This window comes from Bos javanicus, chromosome X, assembly GCF_032452875.1.
Source record: "Bos javanicus breed banteng chromosome X, ARS-OSU_banteng_1.0, whole genome shotgun sequence".
Taxonomy (NCBI): Eukaryota; Metazoa; Chordata; class Mammalia; order Artiodactyla; family Bovidae; genus Bos; species Bos javanicus.
This window is the reverse complement of record NC_083897.1, coordinates 101,661,185-101,683,279: the sequence shown is the minus strand read 5'-3', so window position 1 is coordinate 101,683,279 and position 22,095 is coordinate 101,661,185. Positions and strand designations below refer to the sequence as shown.

At 39.2% G+C, this 22,095-nt stretch overlaps 1 protein-coding gene across 5 annotated transcripts in view; it reads right to left on the bottom strand.

Annotated features, from left to right (window-relative positions):
- EFHC2 (EF-hand domain containing 2) overlaps nt 1–22,095 on the bottom strand; it is a 240,422-nt gene that overhangs the window by 127,092 nt on the left and 91,235 nt on the right. For all 5 annotated transcript variants that reach the window (XM_061410374.1, XM_061410378.1, XM_061410379.1 and 2 more), the window contains exons 3-4: nt 13,287–13,437; nt 1,743–1,966 (exon numbers count right to left, since the gene is read on the bottom strand). In XM_061410374.1, coding sequence (XP_061266358.1) covers nt 1,743–1,966; nt 13,287–13,437 — 375 coding nt within the window. The remainder of the gene's footprint in view (nt 1–1,742; nt 1,967–13,286; nt 13,438–22,095) is intronic.

Genomic DNA, 22,095 nt, shown 5'->3' with positions numbered 1-22,095 from the left:
AGCAAACACTGGAGAAGTAAATGAATTAAAGTCAATATAAAAGCCTCTTATTAAACTCCTAATTTTCCACAGACTTCTATATTTATTGAAGAGCTTTCTCCCTGAGGGAATAAATCCTAAAATGATTCTCTCAATCTGAAAGGAAATTATTTAAAACATTTCTTGGCTGTTCTTGGTATTTATTCTTGATTCCTGGAACAGAAGATTTTTTTTCCTTATAAACCTATGAAACCATACATTGTTCCTATGTATTTCATATTATGCATCATCACTCACAATCACTATCATATAATACAAGCTGTTAGTGAATGAGTGTGGCCAGATGCAAAGGGTGATAAATCATATAGATCCATTTCTTTTGGTTTCTCTCTGCTGGTTCTAAAGACTTTTGTATTTATCCAGACTCTTACTTCCAGGGCATTTGGAAAAACACAGAAATGAACCCAAACCATAAATCTCCTTGCATGCCAATACACACAAGAATATTGCCACAAGGATTTCACCTTACATATTCCAGGGTCAACAATCTATATTTCTCAGGAGGGGTCTATGTCTACAATATTAAAGGATAATTCTGATGGGGCTAGGAGGCAGGAATAGATGAATGATCCTACATGCAGCTTTTAACAAGAGATCAAAGCAGAATCAAAGGAGATTTTTACTCTAAATTTTATGTTATCTTTCTGCAAAGAAGTTAATTACAAGTTTTAGAAACAATAAAAATGAGACCAAACTAATCTATAGGGATAGAAATGAGAATAGTGCTTATCCCTGGGTGGGGGGAAGGACAGATTGGAAAAAGGCATGCAGGAACTTTCTAGGAGGATGGAAATGTTCTAGACTGTGATTTTGGGTGTGGATTACATGGGTGTATGCATTTGTTAAGACCCATCAAACTGTATATTTAATTTCTGTGCATTTTATTGTGCATGATCATACGTCAATAAAAAGAGAAACAAATGAGAATAATTAAAAGCAGGATAAGAAGCAAGAGATTTGAGTTCAAGTCCTAGCAAGAAGACTGGTGAGGTAGGTGACCTTCCACATAATAACACCTGCCCTTTTAGGTATTCAGATTTTTCTGTAAAACAATAAAATTTGGGCCAAGGTCTCATTAAAAAAAAAAAAAAAAAACTCTGGAAAGACTATAATAATACTACTAACACTGATTCTTTCCTCCCTACACTGGCTTGGATCAGACTTTGCCAATAAGCATCCTGTTATCATGGGAGCACATCAAAATCATGGCCCTCCTCATTCTTGAACCTCTCTGCATCTGATGTCACCTTAAAGGAAGCTGGGAGTCTTAAGAAAGAAAAAGGTGTACCCAAAGCTTGGTTGAGTATATCAGTAGCACAGGAGCAAAGATTTTCCCCAGAGTTAGGCAACTAAAATGGGAAAAGAAAAGCCAGGTAAGAGTGGGCCCAACTGTTTGAGTGTCAGTGACTACAAAGCCAACCCCAGGCTCTTAGAAACCATCCCATATGGGCAACTCATGAAGACTCACCCTGCCTGGAAGGGCCACTCTCTGTAAAGAGAAGTAGGGGTGAAGGCAGAGAGTGAGTCTTTCCTGCACCGAAGCCAACCCCCAGCCTCTGTCCAGCCCAAAGGAAAAGAGGACAACTCCAGTGACCATGGCCCCCCAAGTCCTTTCACCTGGGCATCAGAAGTACTGATACCATTCACTGATTCTGAACGGATTCTCATCTTGAAGACTAGAGCTCATGGATAAGTCAACTTACCTCTCTCCGTGTTTTCATGTAAGGATCTTCTGGACATTGTCCTGGGGGATTTAATTTGACTCCTATTTTTGTCAAGAAGTTTTTTGTGAATGCGTCACAGTCATAAATCTTGAACGTTCGACCATAAAAGACAATGTCGGTGTTGACATTAAAGTGATGCACAGTATAAAACTGATCCTCATTAGGAGGTGGGAGAGAAATCCGATGACGCCGGATAAAAATTCCTACAGTGTGAAATAAAACACAATTGTTTCATCATATGGCTCACCAGCAAGAGATCAGAGCACATCTTTATAACAACCCTGAATGTTTTCTCACCGTGGTGAAGTGGGCAAAGGACTGGCTCTTGGAGAAGTAGCATCAGAATGTTCAAACTCTGATGGTTCCACAGGGAGCTGGGGCTCCTGAGATTCAGAGTTAATTTGACCAGCCTTGTACGTTGTTAGAGTTGCCTAAGTGGTACTAGGGCTTACTCTATTATAAAGTAATCCTAGGTGGCACTAGTAGTAAAGAACCTGCCTGCCAATGCAGGAGGCTTAAGAGATGCAGGTTTGATCCCTGGGTCGGGAAGATCCCCTGGAGGAGGGCATGGCAATCCACTCCAATATTCTTGCCTGGGGAATCCCATGGACAGAGAACCTGGCCACATACAGTTCATAGGGTTGCACAGAGTTGGACACAACTGAAGCAACTTAGTGTGTGCACACAAAGACTATGGAAGGAGGGAAGGAGAAGGGAGTACTAAACAGGGTGACCCAATGTGCCAGACACTGCCATCATGTTTTTCCCAAAACAAGCATGCTCACTTTTTCACTCACAAGCACTCAATGTGAGTACGCTAAACAAGGAACTAAGACCCCAAACCAGAGTACTCACAAAAATGCACTCTTGACTGAAAAAAGAAAACTACTAAGCCTCACTATGGTAGATGCCAACACCTTGATTTACAGCTTCCATAAGCACAGATGACTCTATGTTGCTTTGAAGCTTCTTGGAATCTTGTTCCTTCTACCAACCTCTTCTCCCTCCGCCTTTCTCTACAGCCTCTGTCCACCTCCACCCAACCACTCCCACAAAGTGAGAGTTAGCACAGGCTTCATAGTACCTTCTACTTTCAACCCTATGATACCCATTCACTTTTTTTCTTGAGAGTATGGACCCAGGGTCCCTGAGAACACCTAAATGGTAACTAGCCACTGGAGGTAAAAAAGGCTCCCTAACTAGATGAATGTATCAACTATACCACACCATAACCAGCAACTTACCGTAACACTGCTGAAACCTGTTGTCAAGAATTATTTAGGGATTGAGATTTTATCCTGCTTGCTAGCTGACAAGTTAGCCTGCCACAATTTCAAGGATGCTGGTAGATGATATGAGATGCTTTGGTGACAGACAAAGGGCAGTTTATTACTCACAGTAATAACAGTACCCAGAACATCAATATTTTGGTACCAATTTTCTGAGCCCCGATTTCCAAAGAGTGACACAACAAGGGCCAGGTAACTTCTGCACACACAGTGCTTTACACTACAGGACAGGAACCCTGAGCTGAGGGAAACTGAATCTTTTGTAATGGACAATACGCATCCCTGCCTTTTGTCTCAGAGGGAGACATTATCTTTATTAATGCGTGCATGCTCAATGACTCAGTTGTGTTCAATGCTTGTGACCCCCATGGACTGTAGAATAATGGAACAGAGAACCCACCAGGCTTCTCTGTCCATGGGATTCTCCAGGCAAGAATACTGGAATGGGTTGCCATTTCCTTCTCTAGGGGATTCTACCAACCCAAGGAGCAAACCCGAGTCTCCTATGTCTCCTGCATTGCAGGCAGATTCTTTACTGTCTGGGAAGTCCCCTATCTTTACTAGACTGTACAGTAAACATGTCTGCCCTTTATTCTGGAGGGAGACATCACCTCTGTTTTCCAAGGCTGTGAGCAAACTTGCCTTTTGTTCCAGAAGGAGAGACTATCTTTGTCTTCCAAAGCTGTGTGCTCTATCAACATCCTTGAAAAGATAATCCAGAACAAAGAGCAGTCAGTGTCTCTGCTTGCAAGATTCACAGAAATGCAAGATAACCATGGAGGAATGTCTCTCAATATCTGTAAGCTGACTTAAGTCTGGGAATCTACTCTAGGAGCAAAGACAAAAGAAGAAAAGGCAAGCAGAGCAAACTGAGGGTCTAATGGTTCAAGAAAAATTGGCTTGTGTAACCTGTACCATAATGGAGGCATTTTATTATAAAGATGTCAAGCAATCTTCCTCATATTTTCTGTAGCACTGAGAATAGTGTCTTTTCCCAAAGTCTAGAAAAACTTAGAAATTATTCATTCCTTATTCATTAAAGAACATTTAATGAATATCTTTATGTGCCAGGAACTGTGTTGAGCTCTGTTCCATTATTCTACTAATCATCTTTTCATTCTGTTGAGGGGAAATTAACTAAAATCATTTTCATCTTCTTTTCTTTGTAGCAATTTTTAATTACTTGCTACATTAAATTAAAATAAAAAAAAACTGTAAAATTAAAACTGGCCTAGAATATTTTTAAATGTACTACATAAAAGATGATATAATTTTACTGCAAAAAATTATACTTCAATTAGCCCTTAATTCATGCCACTGAAAACAGTATGCAAATTATTTAATCATTCAAGATTAGACATTTAGAACAAATTGTATACTTGAACACCCTTATAAAAGCATGGGCATTCCAGGTACTTCCACAAACCATTATGTATCTCTTTAAAAATACTTATATTTTTAAGTATAGCTGACAGCTTTTAAAATATATAAGATTTATTCAACAGCCAAGAGTTTCTTCAGGAATTCCATCTATCTTGCATGTGTACTTCATTATACAAATTAAAATAAGCAAATCCGTGCTGATTTCTCTTTAGTAAGACTTCAAATAGGAATCCTATATTTTTCTAAGTGGGAAGAACTGGCCCACCCACTAAACTTTTAAATAATAATTATTATAATCATCATCATGGCCCTAGGATATACTTTCATATATTCTTCTCATTTAATCTTCAATAATTGCACGATGCAGATAATGTATGAAATACAAATACTCAGTTTATGGATGAGAAAACTCAAGATGGTTAAGTGATGTGCCCAAGGTTATGCACTCACAAATGGCAGAGAAGTGTCTTGAACCTGGGTTTTTCAAGCCCTAAGTAAGTGCCATTGCTCCACAGTCTACACTGAACTGTATTTCACTATACTACAGCCACAAGTTACCTAAGTGGAGGAGAGGAGGGAATGTCTTAGGCAAAACAGGCTAGAAATGTGGAGAAGAGCAGCCAGCCACCGTGAAAGAGATAATGGAGCCGCTCTTGCAAAAGAACAGCCTCTCTCTTCCCTAAGAGTTTGTTTCTGGAGAGGGCCCATTTGTCAGTGGCAACAATTCCCCCCTCCGGAGTCAACACCACCGCATCAGCTGTCCCTCCTTGCAGAGCCTGTGTATCTGCGACCTCCACACGCTTTCTTATGTTAGGTCCCACACTCTTCTCCCTAGATGGTTCTTACAAGAAGCCAGGGGACTGGCGATTCATTTCACAGTACACCTGTGGCAGATTCATGATGATGTATGGCAAAACCAATACAATATTGTAAATTAATTAGCTTCCAATTAAAATAAATAAATTTATATTAAAAAAATAATAAAAGAAAAGAAGCCAGGGTAGTTCCTTGTGGTAACAAGAGAGAATCTGGACCATCCATGGGTTGAAAAGAGAAGGCAGATCTAACACTAAACAAGAAAATTTTAATAACAAGAAATCCAAGGTCACAATTCCATGTTAATCAAAAACTAACGTGGGGCATTTGAAAGATAGTCACACGTGAGAGCTTTCACAAATATTAGTAGGATCTCTCAACTGTGTCCTTTGGGGAATGAAATTTCTATTTATTGGTATTTGTATGGTTATAGTCTTTCATGATAAATGGCAGAAACCACCAGTAAGTGGTTCTTCTGAATATCAAAGAAATATGGAGGATGCCATGTCTTTGGCACATGTTGAAGAGCACCTGAGATCAAGGTATATAACATGACAAAATGTAAAGTGAGAAGTGTTAGTCACTCAGTCATGTCTAACTTTTTGGGACCCCATGGAAAAACAACAACAAAAGTACTGTATCTGCCCTTGAAATTTTCAGATGTTTATTTTCTTAATTGGCCCATAAAGACAATTTGGGGAAATATCCAGGCATCAGGTGTCTGCTTTTCAGCTCTTCCTTATCTTCATATTTTACATGTCTTTCTTTTTAAAGGTCCTGCTCTCTGATTATATTCTACAAGCTTTAACTTTCTAACATTTCCCTGTGGTTTAGATCAAAATGATGATATATTCATTTATGTTGAATGTGTTTTCATTTCGTTCAGTTGGGAATTGCTTTAGATCTTTGCTCATTCTACTAAATTTAGTTTTTAGGAAATCACCTTCAAGAATTAAGACTCCAATCTCTTATCTCTAACTTAAGTGTGTTTAGTTCATTTTAGTAACACTGCAGACTTAAGGCACATCCAAGTCTAGAGGCAGGTATTTCTTATGTTAATGAATATACAAGTGGAATTCCCACTTGTCATGTCCAGCTCAGCTGGTAAAGAATCTGCCCGCAATGCAGGAGATCTGGGTTCAATCCCTGGGTTGGGAAGATCCCCTGGAGAAAGGAAAGGCTACCCACTCCAGTATTCTGGCATGGAGAATTCCATGGACTGCATAGTCCATGGGATGGCAAATAGTAAGACACGACTGAGCGACTTTCACTTTTCATATCTACTAAAGTTTATCTCCTAAAAATATTAAGACTACTCATTGTGATCAGAAATGACAGAGTATCTTTTCCTCTTTTGTTCACTCCTTCACTAAAATTAGCATTCCACTTTTAATTTTATAAAACATCATCTTTATGGAGTTTGATTTCATGGGAATAACTTTTTAAATATAGTTGGCCTGATACTTAGTCTTACAGCAAAAGAATAAAAATTTCTGAATTCTGTATCTCTGATCATAATCCTATGCATCTCCCCCTAGCCACTGAATGAGCCCCAAATGATGGCATGTTGGGTGTTCTGTCCTCTTGCGTTACCACCTTCTTGCCTAGTTTTCCTCACACATTCTATATCTGCTCCCAAATACCTCCCAACTTCTCTCCTCCTGGGGCTTCCCTGTGGCTCAGATGGTAAAGAATTTGCCTGCAATGCAGGGGACATGGGTTCAATCCCTAGGTCAGGAATATCCCCTGGAGAAGGTAATGGCTACCCACTCCAGTATTCTTGCCTGGAGAACTCCATGGACAGAGAAGCTGGCAGGCTACAGTCTATGGGATCACAAAGAGTTGGCCACAACTGAGTGACTAACACTGTCCTCACCACTCTCCTACCTCTTCACCTCATGCTGTTCCTTCTGACTAACATGCCTTCCTCTTCTATCTTTATCTGGAGAAACTTTTGAGGTACTACTCAAATGCCTTATCCTCTAATGGATACTGGTATTTCCACCTCTGACTCCTCAAAGTACCTCATATAATTCATGATGCCTGCATTGTGCTATCATTGTCTATCACTTTTCCTTTCCTTTTTCACTCCCTCCTTTTCTTTCTTCCTTTCATCATCAAACTTACTGAACAGCCACCATGCACCAAGCACCTATCTTCACAGACCAATGGCTTACCTCCACTCCTAAATTTTACTCAGCTACATTTAGTGACAATTCCCTCCCCAAGGTCTACCCTCTGGGGCTGCCAGATTTAGCAAACTGAAAAAAATGAGATGCCTGGTTAAACTTGAATTTCAGATAAATAATGAATAATTTTTAGTATAGGTATGTCCCATACAATATTGGGGGGGCATAGTTATACTAAGAACTTCAAATTTAACCAGGTATCCTGTATTTTATCTGGCAACCTTACTATCACCCTACCAGTCTACTTTATGGGATGTATATTTAGATACAGCATATGCCCAGTATAAATAAATGCCTTCTATTTTGTGATTACATTTGCCTGATTCAGGTAGATCGTCTTAAAGTATAAAATGTAAATATATATAGTACACATTATAGTACATCTATACTTTATATATAGATATATACGTATGAAATACTACCCCGTTGAAGAACCAATACAAATCATTAGTGGAGAACAATATTCTTAACCAAGGATACACTGAGAATCAAGTAGAAGTTATTCCCTGACCCCAGGCCTACTGAATCAGAAATTCTGGGGGTGGATCAGGAGATTCTGACGATGGCATTCCCGTGAGAACTCGTACAGACCCTACCAGAAACTCATGGCATATTTCTAATGGTTATCCTTTCCTTACACTAGATTAGTTTGGACTTGGCAGCATTTGACAAATAATTGTCCTGTTAGACAATCAGAGGTAAAACTATTGGGATTAACCTCTGACATTCTTGGCTTGGCATCACATTGTTTTAACTATACCCCAGCAGAACAGCAACAAATTCTGTAAATATAATGCATCTACCCAAAGAGAATGATGCCCTGGCAAGGAATGAAAGCAAGTCTTGACGTGCCTCAGTGACTTGACTTTTCACACACATCTCTCTGCCAACAAGGATTTGTGAATATGTTGTTCTGATGAGGAGCTTCACAAAATTGAATGCCTACTTTGGCACTGTGCTAAGGGATGGCTCTTTTATTTCTGGCTTATTTCAAAGTCCCCTCTCCTTAAAAAAATTACATAAGAGAGGCAGCTACAAAGGGAGGCTATAATTCATCCAGGTGCACTCATTTCTGAATGGTCAGCTCTACTAAAAAAAAACTGGTGCATCTAACCTCCCAGTTGATTCAGAAAATATCAAAACCCTATGGATGTAACAGGAGCACTGTCAGTGCCCAGCACCTAAATGTGACCCTTAATCTCTTCCAAGGTTCCATATGTGCAAAAAAGCAGTCCCAAGCCACTGAAAGGGCAGATGAAAGAAACACTACCTACCCATCCCACTGAGCTTGAGCCCCTGGCTCAGTATACTCATTTCCCCCCTCCCAATTGTTTTTTTTTTTTTTTCCAATTGTTTAATTTAGGAAAGCTTGAAGAAGACATACAATGAATTTGCAAAGTATCCTTTGTCCTAACAGACCTTCCTTAACAAGAATCATATTAAATATTTCAAGAGAGACTGCTCTGTCTCTGAATGAAGCTTGATGATAGAGCAGTTATTTCTGTTTGTTTTCCACAGGACTTGTGATAGCCCACTAGGTATCTCCACTTTGCCAACAAATTCAGCCTTGTTACATATCATGATTACTATGTATTCTGTTCATAGCACTTGATATGTCTCAATTAGGGAAATGTCCTGATCAGAGTGAGGGAATCAGAAATTCTGAAAGAGACTTGAAAGCTGTCTTTTCCTAAGGTTCACCCCCTCTCCGATTCTTTATGAACAACATTCCCTCCTATTACATAAAAATTATTTTCAAAATCAATCATTATAACTACCTTCAATTTGCCTTTGTAATCTGCCTATGTGAGATTTAAAATCAAGAGGCTTAGTGAATCAAAAAGTCTTAATAAAAGTCTTTCCAAGATCCTCATAGAGGTTACATTTCATTTTTCTTCTTGAAGTTTAATAAAACTAAGATTCACTGGACAGGGGCCAGTGAGCTACAGATAATATGAATTTTTGTCTTAAAGTAATAATAAAAACATAATGCAAGTCACAAATGCAGGTTCAGAATGTCGTATGAGCTCCAGTCCATCACTTGTGTAAATCTTATGTCATGTGAGGAGGTAATAAAAAATAATAAGCAAAGCTTAGTTAGGGAATATCAGAGTAAAGCATTTAAGAGAAAATTTACAAGAAAATACTTTTTTTACTGAAACAATAACATCACTTACTTAAACCAATGAACTTAGGCAAAACAGATGTTCATGGAAATGAAAAGCTGTAAATTTTCTTAATATTTTGAAGTAATTATTTAAATGTTTTCTAATACATTATTGTCAGTATTTAAGAACAGCATTTTATATGTTTTAAATGACCATAAACAGACCTATAAATATATGATACTGTTTACATATGGAATCTAAAAAAATAATACAAATGAACTTATTTACAAAACAGACGTAGAGTCACAGATGTAGAAAACAATCTTACAGTTACTAGATGGGGGAGAGAGAGAAATTGGGAGATTGAGATTGATATATACATATTACTATACATAAAATAGATAACTAATAAGAACATACTTAGCGCAGGGAACTCTAATATTCTGTAATGACCTATAGATTTAAGGGACTAGATCTGATAGATAGAGTGCCTGATGAACTATGGACTGAGGTTCGTGACACTGTACAGGAGACAGGGATCAAGACCATCCCCATGGAAAAGAAATGCAAAAAAAGCAAAATCGATGTCTGGGGAGGCCTTACAAATAGCTGTGAAAAGAAGAGAAGCAAAAAGCAAAGGAAAAAAGGAAAGACATAAGCATCTGAATGCAGAGTTCCAAAGAATAGCAAGGAGAGATAAGAAAGCCTTCCTCAGTGATCAATGCAAAGAAATAGAGGAAAACAACAGAATGGGAAAGACTAGAGATCTCCTCAAGAAAATTAGAGATACCAAGGGAACATTTCATGCAAAGATGGGCTCGATAAGGGACAGAAAAGGTATGGACCTAACAGAAGCAGAAGATTAAGAAGAGGTGGCAAGAATACACAGAAGAACTGTACAAAAAGATCTTCACAACCAAGATAATCACAATGCTGTGATCACTCACCTAGAGCCAGACATCCTGGAAAGGGAAGTCAAGTGGGCCTTAGAAAGCATCACTACGAACAAAGTGGAGGTGATGGAATTCCAGTTGAGCTATTTCAAATCCTGAAAGATGACACTGTGAAAGTGCTGCACTCAATATGCCAGCAAATTTGGAAAACTCAGCAGTGGCCACAGGACTGGAAAAGGTCAGTTTTCATTCCAATCCCAAAGAAAGGCAATGCCAAAGAATGTTCAAACTACCACACAATTGCACTCATCTCACACGCTAGTAAAGTAATGCTCAAAGTTCTCCAAGCCAGGCTTCAGCAATACGTGAACCATGAACTTCCAGATGTTCAAGCTGGTTTTATAAAAGGCAGAGGAACCAGAGATCAAATTGCCAACATCTGCTGGATCATCAAAAAAGCAATACAGTTTCAGAAAAACATCTATTTCTGCTTTATTGACTATGCCAAAGCCTTTGACTGTGTGGATCACAATAAACTGTGGAAAATTCTGAAAGAGATGGGAATACCAGACCACCTGACCTGCCTCTTGAGAAACCTGTATGCAGGTCAGAAAGCAACAGTTAGAACTGGACGTGGAACAACAGACTGGTTCCAAATAGGAAAAGGAGTACGTCAAGGCTGTATATTGTCACCCTGCTTATTGAACTTATATGCAGAGTACATCATGAGAAACGCTGGGCTGGAAGAAGCACAAGCTGGAATCAAGATTGCTGGGAGAAATATCAATAACCTCAGATACGCAGATGACACCACCCTTATGACAGAAAGTGAAGAGGAACTAAAAAGCCTCTTGATGAAAGTGAAAGAGGAGAGTGAAAAAGTTGGCTTAAAGCTCAACATTCAGAAAACGAAGATCATGGCATCTGGTCCCATCACTTCATGGCAAATAGATGGGGAAACAGTGGAAACAGTGTCAGACTATTTTCTGGGGTTCCAAAATCTCTGCAGATGGTGACTGCAGCCATGAAATTAAAAGATGCTTACTCCTTGGAAGGAAAGTTATGACCAACCTAGATAGCATATTGAAAAGCAAAGACATAACTTTGCCAACAAAGGTCCATCTAGTCAAGGCTATGGTTTTTCCAGTGGTCATATATGGATGCGAGAATTGGACTGTGAAGAAAGCTGAGCACCAAAGAATGGATGCTTTTGAACTGTGGTGTTGGAGAAGACTCTTGAGAGTCCCTTGGACTGCAAGGAGATCCAACCAGTCCATCCTAAAGGAGATCAGTCCTGGGTGTTCTTTGGAAGGAATGATGCTAAAGCTGAAACTCCAGTACTTTGGCTACCTCATGTGAAGAGTTGACTCACTGGAAGACTCTTATTCTGGGAGGGCTTGGGGGTAGGAGGAAAAGGGGATGACAGAAGATGAGATGGCTGGATGGCATCACTGACTCGATGGACGTGAGTTTGAATGAACTCTGGGAGTTGGTGATGGACAGGGAGGCCTGGCGTGCTGCAATTCATGGGGTCGCAAAGAGTCGGACACAACTGAGCAACTGAACTGAACTGAATGACCTATATGGGAAAAAAAATCCTTAAAAAAAAGTGGATATATGTATACATGTAACTGATTTGGTTTGCTGTATACCTGAAACTAACATAACATTGTAAATCAAATATACTTCAATACAATTTTTTTAAGTATAAAGTTCTCTTGTCCCTTTACAAAATGTCACACTTCAACCTTAAAAGTTTGTGAAAATCTTTTTTTAAATATCAAAGCATTTCTATGTTTTCTAAAAGATTCATCATTAAGCCATAAATTCTCCAAATAAATGACACAACAGAAAGAGAGAGAGGATCATTGCCTACTCCATGCAGGGTAGCCCTCTGACCCACTTGTACCTTGTCCTAAATGTGTGAACTTCTCTGCCAGAAAATTATTTCTCTTACTGACTAGAAGAGGAAATTAGTCCTCTTCTGACCCCCTACATCCTGTCCATGAGGATATAGAAAACTAGATCACCCCTCCCCAACAGGACAGCCCTTTAGATTCCTTAAGACATTCATTAGGCATACTTGAGTCTTCTGTTTATAGGTAAACATCCCTTTTTACTAGTATCTCTTACACATGACAAATCTTCAGTCCTTTCATTATCATGGTTGCTCTCCCTTGAAGGCACCCAGAACTTGGCATCATCCCAAGTCAAGGACTTCCACACTCAGAAGAAATCAGTCACCTCCCTTGACCTCTGCCATGATTCTACTAAAGCAACCAACAGTTAGCTTCTCTTCACATCAGAAAGCTAATTCTTGTCTGGCTGAAGTGGAGTATGGATAAAGATGACTGATATATGTGGGGCAAAGGAGCAATAGCCTTCTCTTGAAGCACTATGAAAGCCTGTACTTAACAGGGATGAAGATGAGGAGACAGTGGTTGAAGCAAATGGCAGTGAATTTAAAAAAGGAGAGAGAACCTCTGTCTGAAAGTGGCAGTGGAGACCAGTCTTCTTTGTTCCCCTGAGAGTGTTGTGAAGGACGTAATGTGGTCATAGCAAAAAGACAAAAAAGAGTTTGAAGAACAGAGACAAAGACAGAGGAGTGTTTGCTCATACTAGAGCAACACGTGAAGGATACAATGATGACAACAGACAAGTGAGTGACATGGCCAGTGTTGAGGTATGAGGCATAGAAAGCTGGTAACAGCACGTTTATATTCACCATTGTCAACAAGTTAGATACCCAAGCAGTAGCATGGGGCCTTTAAAAAAGCTAGAGAAAGTAGTACATAAAGGCAGTAGTTACAAGTGAAAGAACCATAACTCTGCTTTAAACAGATACCTTGAGGCAGTCCACTATTTTGCAACACTGGTTCATTTACTTCAACTGTGTCATCTTCAAGGTAGAAGTAGATTTTATAGCGTCTTATTCTATAGTTTTCTTGACTTTTATCAGGCACTTCATCTTCTAAATAGGCATCAAATGATAATACCTGTTGGAATCATAATTAGAAACTAAGAAATGAAAAAAAAATTGAGCAAGCTTAAAATCAACAAAGCCACTGCCTACTTTTTTTTTTAATGTAAAGAAAACAGTTGAGGAAATGTTTGCAGAAAGACATTCTACACATCAGCTATGAGAATGGATATACAATCTAGGTTTTGCAGAAAGACATTCTACACATCAGCTATGAGAATGGATATACAATCTAGGTTTGTTGCTGTTTCATTATCATCCGATTAGAATGAGAAAATGATATTCAAACAATAAATCCATCATTCAACTCTACCATAAATTGAACTAGAATCTGTCCTTGGAACTTCACAGTGTGATTCTGTATGTATGTGTTACAGAAAAAATAATATTCTTTCCAAGAAGATGAATATAAGTTTTGTTATTTTTCTCTCGTTAAAAATAATAGAAAGCTATCTTGGTTTCCTTGGTGGCTCACATGGTAAAGAATTCATCTGCAATGCAGGAGACCTGGTTTGATCCCTGGGTCAGGAAGATCCCTTGGAGAAGGAAATGGCTACCCACTCCAGTATTCTTGCCTGTAGAATTTCATGGACAGAGGAGACTGGCAGACTACAGTCCATGAGGTCACAAGAGTCGGACACAACTGAGCAACTTCATATACACACATCTTGCTTTTAAGGATAAAATTATTCTGATTTCTGGTCCTGCTGATGGCTTGCCTTGAGGGAATTCAAACAGGCAGAGCTTAAATTCTTCCAATGCACTGGAGACCCAACCTTATGCTTGTGTTCAGGAATCTCAAAAAGCCTAGCTCAATGCCAGACCATTTCAATCTTGGCCTGGGGCACAGGCTCCTTCAGAGTTCCATTTTAATACTTCCTTTGCTCTCATTTTTGTCCAATTTTTATAATTAAAGGAGTAAAAGTTAATTCTGCATATGTTGTAATACCAAGTTAATTCAACACAGACAATATATGTGAGTGGGTCTGTGAGGCACAATCTAACCTCTAGGGGTGGTCAGTGACCCTAATTAGGATTACACGCTCCAGGGCTGTTTAGCAAATTTCCATCAGAAGCCCACACTTCAGAAGTAGCTGACAAAATGCCTCAGTAATTTATCTCTCATCAACAGAAAAGGCTTTGCTAACTACCATAAAGAATATTAGAAACGAGTTTTAGTTAGTGAAATAATCATATTCAAAATGAATGGATCAGTTACTGATCAGGCACTGTCTTTACCAGATAAGGTTTTAGGAATCTAGTGAGCCCAGACATCTATACCTTTCAGGTATCTATACTGGTACCTTTGGCTTCATTATAAAATGGTCCTACATTCAGTTGCTTTCTTAGGGAATTTATCTGGCCTGATTTCAGTTAGAAAGTTAGCCAAACCCACTACTAAAAGGTTGTCATATTTGTGTTGAGTGAACATTTCCAGGTGTTGTTGGGTGGGTACAGGGTTTCCTTCTGGGATGATGGAAATGTCTTGGAATTAAATAGAGGTGATGGTTGAACAACACTGTGAATATATTAGATGCCACTGAACTGCACACTTTAAAATGGCCAATGAACTGATTCAAATGTATTCTTTTTAATGGCTGAGTAATACTCCATTGTGTATATGTACCACAGCTTTCTTATCCATTCATCTGCTGATGGACATCTAGGTTGCTTCCATGTCCTGGCTATTATAAACAGTGCTGTGATGAACATTGGGGTACACATGTCTCTTTAATGAGGTGGATGAAACTGGAGCCTATTATACAGAGTGAAGTAAGCCAGAAAGAAAAACACCAATACAGTATACTACCGCATATATATGGAATTTAGAAAGATGGTAATGACAGCCCTGTAGGAGAGACAGCAAAAGAGACACAGATGTACAGAACAGTCTTTTGGACTCTGTGGGAGAGGGAGGGGGGATGATTTGGGATGGCATTAAAACATGTATAATATCATAAGACAGAGAAGGCAATGGCACCCCACTCCAGTACTCTTGCCTGGAGAATCCCATGGACGGAGGAGCCTGGTAGGCTGCAGTCCATGGGGTCACACAGAGTCAGACAGGACTGAGCGATTTCACTTTCACTTTTCACTTTCATGCATTGGAGAAGGAAATGGCAACCCACTCCAGTGTTCTTGCCTGGAGAAGCCCAGGGACGGGGAAGCCTATTTGGGCTGCCGTCTATGGGGTCGCACAGAGTTGGACATGACTGACGTGACTTAGCAGCAGCAATATCATAAGAAATGAATCGCCAGTCCAGGTTTGATGCAGGATACAGGAAGCTTGGGGCTGGTGCACTGGGATGACCCAGAGGGATGGTATTGGGAGGCAGGTGGGAGGGGATTCAGGATGGGAAACATGTGTACACCCATGGTGGATGCGTGTTGATGTATGGCAAAACCAATACAATATTGTAAAGTAAGAAAAAAAATAGTAATAATAAAAAATTAATAAATAAAATAAGAATTATAGTCTCCTAAAATTAAAAAATAAAATGGCCAATGATTAATTTTATGTCATATAAATTTAACCTCAATTTTTAGAAAAAGATGTGAGATGCTGAATTATATTGAACACTAAAATAGTAAATGTTATATGAGTTATATATCAATTTTTAAAGGTATGGGGAGGAAGATGTTGCTGGAACACCTAATAGGACAAAAGAGCTGGGACTCCATCAAGCTTTCAGTAGAGATAGTGAGAAGGAGCAAGATATGCCTGCTACCCTAGAATGTGCCACTTTAGCACATGGATTATTTTGAACTAAGGATAAGCAGAGCCCAGCAGACACAGGAAGAACGTTTTACCTCCCCTTTAAGTACATAAAGTTTCCCAGGCAGCTCAGTGGTAAGGAATCCAATTGCCAAAGCAGGAGATGTGGGTTCAATCCCTGGGTTAGGAAGACCCCCTGGAGAAGGAAATGGCAACCCTCTCCAGTATTCTTGCCTGGAAAATGCCATGGACAGAGGAGCCTGGTGGGCTACAATCCATGGGGGTCACAAAGAGTTGGACACGACTTAGTGACTAAACAACAATAACTGTCTAAAAGAATTTAGATATGAAACCTGCACCAGGAAGAGAGTTATTACCAGAGAAAACGTTTTCTATCAGAAAGCCTTATCAGCATGGCAGGGCAAACAGCTGTTTACCAAACACTAGCTCTTCTCATTTTCCTGTGAATGATTTTCCTTCTCTTTGAAGCCCCAGACCCCTGTCCCAGTCTCCTTAGCTCCGAATGGTATATAAGCAACAAGAACCCAACTGCTGACATGTCTCATATTTTTATGGGGCTCCCATATGTACAAAATTTCTTCTTCTTCCATTAATCTTTCATATATCAATTTAATTATTAGTCCAGTGTGGTGTTGGAGAAGATTCTTGAGAGTCCCCTGGACAGCAAGGAGATCAAATCAGTCAATCCTAAAGGAAATCAACCCTGAATATTCATTGGAAGGACTGATGCTGAAGCTGAATACTTTGGCTACCTGATACAAAGAGCTGACTCATTGGAAAAGACCCTGATGCTGGGAAAGATTGAAGGCAGAAGGGATGAGATCATTGGATGGCATCACTGATTCAATGGACGTGAGTTTGAGCAAACTCCGGGAGACAGTGAAGGACAGGGAAGCCTGGCATGCTGCAGTCCATGGGGTTGCAAAGAGTTGGAAAAGACTGAGCAACAACCAGTGAAAGAATCTAGAAGGGAAGAAAGAAAAAGTTATCTACTCCTATAGTAGTATTCACTTTGAAACTTTCTTTTCTTGTAAAGTATAGAGGAAAATGTAGGAAGTGTAGGAAAGTGTAGAGAGCATATTCATATCCCACCTACCTCTATGTATTGAATATTACTGGTATAAATTTGTGCATGACCAAACTGCCTGAGATCAGCTGACAACACTGTCATATATATTATCATTATTTATCAAATAAATGATGCATTTAAAGAGAATAAAGATGCTCAACAGAAACAAAGAGAAAGAAAGATATTATTTTAGGTTGGACTTCAATATTTCTATAAGAGGGATAGACTGACAGTTCATGTTCTGGCCCCTTGAGAATACAGGACTGACGAACACCAGCATGAAATGTAGAGAGCAAGTCAGAGAAGTAGAGATTGAAGGATAGAAAAGGAAGATGGAGAGAAAATGGTAAAATATTATAGCAAAATAGATGCCAAATAGATTAAAAGTGATCTCACAAAGGTGAAAGAACTAATTGCAATGGAACTTGATGTACTAGAGAATCCAGAGAGAAAGCTCTAAAATAAAAATTGCAAGAAATGAAAATTTATAGAAACATAATTATGATGCAAAGTTTTATCATAATTTATGATGTCAAGCAGAGACTAGATAAATAAGGTCCTAGAGGCTGGCTATAATTTTCTTGAAAACGGAATGTAAATGTCATTTGGCAGGGTGTGTGACCTTCCATTCCCCACAGGCCTTCACAAGCCCTGTATTACATAAGGTTATGTGCCTGATCCCCAAGGCATTCAGATTTTTGATGCTAGTCAAGAGGATATAAAATTTGAAATCAACTGGCTTTAAATAACAGATATATATTTCCTCCTTATAAAGGAAAAAATTTTAATGTTAATATTCCTGAAATCACAGTCTTCTTAAATTAAAGCTAAAAGAAACATAAAGCAATCATGAATGCATTTTAATAAGGATTTAACAAAGCATCTAGATGCAACTTGAAGGCATAAATTTAACCTTGTGGGGAAGTAATTCTATTTTATTGTCAATTTCGCTCTTTGCTTTGCATTGCATATCCCAAATAGCTGGATGTTAACACCAATTTGGAGAAGGCAATGGCACCCCACTCCGGTACTCTTGCCTGGAAAATCCCATGGACAGAGAAGCCTGGTAGGCTGCAGTCCATGGGGTTGCGAAGAGTCGGACATGACTGAGCGACTTCACTTTCACTTTTCACTTTCCTGCATTGGAGAAGGAAATGGAAACCCACTCCAGTGTTCTTGCCTGAAGAATCCCAGGGACGGGGAGCCTGGTGGGCTGCCATCTATGGGGTCGCACAGAGTCGGACACGACTGAAGCGACTTAGCAGCAGCATCAGCAGCAACATCAATTTGGATTCCTAATTTTCACTTACAGTGTTTCTAAATATTACTGTCTGATGTAGCATTGACACAAAAAAATTGTGTGTAGAAGATTGTCCATCGTGTGCTAGGCAATGCAATCATAAGGCAAAACAATAATCTCTTAGAATAAATTACAGAATTTTAAAAGATGGTGAAGTTAGTATGAACAATGCATGAGTCATAAAGGCTATTACTCAGGAACCAAACATCTAATTGTCTAAAACTTACAGTTGAGTTTTTAGAGATATTAGGAAAGAAAGAAACACCAATAATGTTCAGACTTAAATGGAGAGGTGTTAAAGAAGGTGTATAACAATAAGGATCAATGCATGCTATTAGAGGTTAGTTAGTAGACAAAAATTTGTGTACATTTAATGCAGTGTTGTTTATTCTTCCTGAAAAAGCTGTTATTAAATCAATGGTTTCTCTTGTGATTATGGAATCATAGAATTAAGGAAATAAATTGTAACAAATTTTGCACTGTGTATATTAGATGGCTCCTTTATACAGGACAATATTTAAAGAAGTTTATCATATGTGAAGGGGAACAGAATAAATCACCCTAAAGTATGCCTCTTTGGAATAAGAATTATCTTGAGCTTATTATTTTTAAGAAACAGCAAGAGAAAGGAGAAGCTCTGAAAGCTGAGTAAAAGTCATTCTTGTAAGGGACATTTGGGGCTTTCCAGATGGTTCACTGGGTAAAGAATTTGCCTGTAATGCAGGAGACACAGGAGATGCAGGTTGAGATAAGGGTTGGATCCCTGGGTCAGGAAGATCCCCTGGAGAAGGAAATGGCAACTCACTCTAGTATTCTTGCCTGAAAAATCCCATGGACAAAGGAGCCTGGTGGGCTGTGGTCCAAAGGATCACAAAGAGTTGGACACCACTAAGCATGCATAGTTTGTTGTTGTTGTTGACAAGGGACATTTACAATGATAAGGGAAATCTCCATTGGTAAGGGTATCTCTCTGTCTGTGCCAGGAAAAGAAAGACTGTATCTAAAAGGCAAATCTCTGGAAACTTAACAATGGAGAAAGCATGAACTTAAGTCTGCATAACAACTGCAATGTCCTTTACTGTGCTTTGCCTGATAACCTCCCATAACTGGCTCACCCTGAGGCAGGAGACATGGGCCCCGCCCAGGGTAAAGCAATTGGTGATTCATTCTCTATTGACTCCAAGACAAGAATAGCAGGATAATTAAGGGAGGAGGCTGGGCCATGCCCGGACCACATATCTCTCATTCCTAAAGTCAGGAGACCACACATGAGCAGAAAAGTTCATTAAAGGTCATAGAGGAATGATGCTAACTAATGCCAGCCTACCCATTCGTCTTTTTGGTAAAATCCATCCTGGCTAAGAGATGCATGTGCACAAATGGAAGGATCCTGAGATATACTAAATATGAACTGTGAACAAGGCAAATCAAAATGATTGGCCAAAGAAAACCTGGAAGAAATGCCCCATAAAAGTGATTTAAACTGCCACCATGGTGCAACTCAGGGAATCTCCCTCTGAATCTGCCCATGTCTACCCACATGTACTATACTCTTTTTCCTCCTAATAAATACTTTACTTACTTCACTATTTTCTGTTTCTGTGGAAATTCTTTGTAGAAATTCTGCAAAGGCAAAGGGCCAGGGCCTTTGTTACTCACCACTGGTCTAGTGGCTGGGATCTGGTGCTTTTATCACCAAATCTAACCTCAGTCTCTGGCTGGGAACCCAGGCCCTTCTCCAAGCAGTTTCAGGGTGAGGGCACCTGAGGTCACCCCCACCCCCAACATCTTTTGCCTTTAGCTGGAGCTAGTATTTAAGGTTGTGGCTTGGGCTATTTGGGAGAGTCACTCAGTTTTCCTAGTATCTCCCATGTATACAGGAGATAAACGTGCTATTAAACTTGTTTGTTTTTCTCTAGTTAAGCTGTCTTTCATTACAGGAGGCATCTCTGCCAAGAACCTAGAAGAATACTGATAGTGGGTTGCCATTTCCTTCTCCAGGAGAGCTTCTCAACCCAGGGATCAAACCCGTGTCTCTTAGGTCTTCTGCATTAGCAGGTGGGTTCTTTACCACTAGCGCCACCTGAGAAGCCCCATACAGGAGGTAAACATGCTATTAAACTTGTTTGTTTTTCTCCAGTTAAGCTGTCTTTCATTACAGGAGGCACCTCAGCCAAGAACCTAGAAGGGTAAAGGGAAAATTATTTTCCTTCCCTGAACAGGCTCATTTACGAAAAATTCTAATAAATTTGAAATACAGAAATCATAGCCATCAATCATCAATACAACTAAAAATATATCATGTAACTATAAATATTATCACCCCTAATAATTATTATGAGGTGAAGAAATGTTAAAATACAAAAAATAAGTATAAAATTTAATAAAATTTAGAGGTACAAATCTGTAAGATACAAGCAAACCTATAACCTTAAGAGAATTTAAAAACAGCTAACTCAGGTAAATGTACTAACTCAGTGATTCTCAGCCTTCTCAGCTTCTCATTAGGAACTGAAAAAAAACAAACACCACACTCAAGCCTAAATAAATTAAATTGAAATCTTGGAAGCAATTAAAAAGGTCATTAGTATTTTCTTAAAGCTCTACAAGTAATTCTGAAATGCATTCACTATGAGCAATGGATTGAACAAAAATATTTGAAAATTTGTCATTAGGAAAATAAAGCAAAAAAGGATAAAAGCACAAATAGATATATTTAAAAGGAAAAAACAACTGTAATAAGTAAATCCAAAAGAGATTTTTTAATAAATAGGTAATATTCTAGTGTGTGGATGTGTGTGGGGGGGGTGGGGTGGGAATTTCCTTTACCCTTCTAGGTTCTTCTGACTGGTCTAAAGAATTAAATTGAAATGAGAAAAATTAACAGGGAAAAAAAACAAATTTTATTAGGTACATATAGGGGCTTCATAAGAATATAAAGCCCAAGGACATGGACATCAGGCAATTGAAGCTTGTATGCCCTCTAAAAGAAAGAAAGATGTAGGGGTTTAGGTGGCTTCCCCTGTGGCTCAGCTGTAAAAGAATCTACCTGCAATGCAGGAGACGCAAGTTCAATCCCTGGGTTGGGAAGATGCCCTAGAGAAAGGCATGGCAACCCACTCCAGTATTCTTGCCTGGAGAATCCCATGGACAGAGGAGCCTGGCGGGCTACAGTCCATATTGTTGCAAAGAGTCAGACATGACTGAAGCAACTTAGTATGCATGCATGCAAAGGGGTTTAGGACTTCAAAGAGGAGGAAGGTAATTCACAAGAAGATGAAAAAAGCAAATGTTCTGTAAACAAACATTTGCTGGGCCATACAGAAACAATGGGACACAGAGAGGAATTGTAACCAACACTTTGCTAGATTTTTCCCTGTCTCCCTTCAAGGAATAGGTCCCCTATCTAAGTTTTTTTACTCAGTTGGGGGAAGGCCAAAGGTTCTTCTTGAGTCTTTTGGGCCTTGACTGCTTTCAGCTCAAAATAAACTTTATGCCAAAGGTGGCAAATTTTGCTCCCTGCACTAGCAAAGATAATAAAGAAAGAATGTAATAACATAAAATCAGA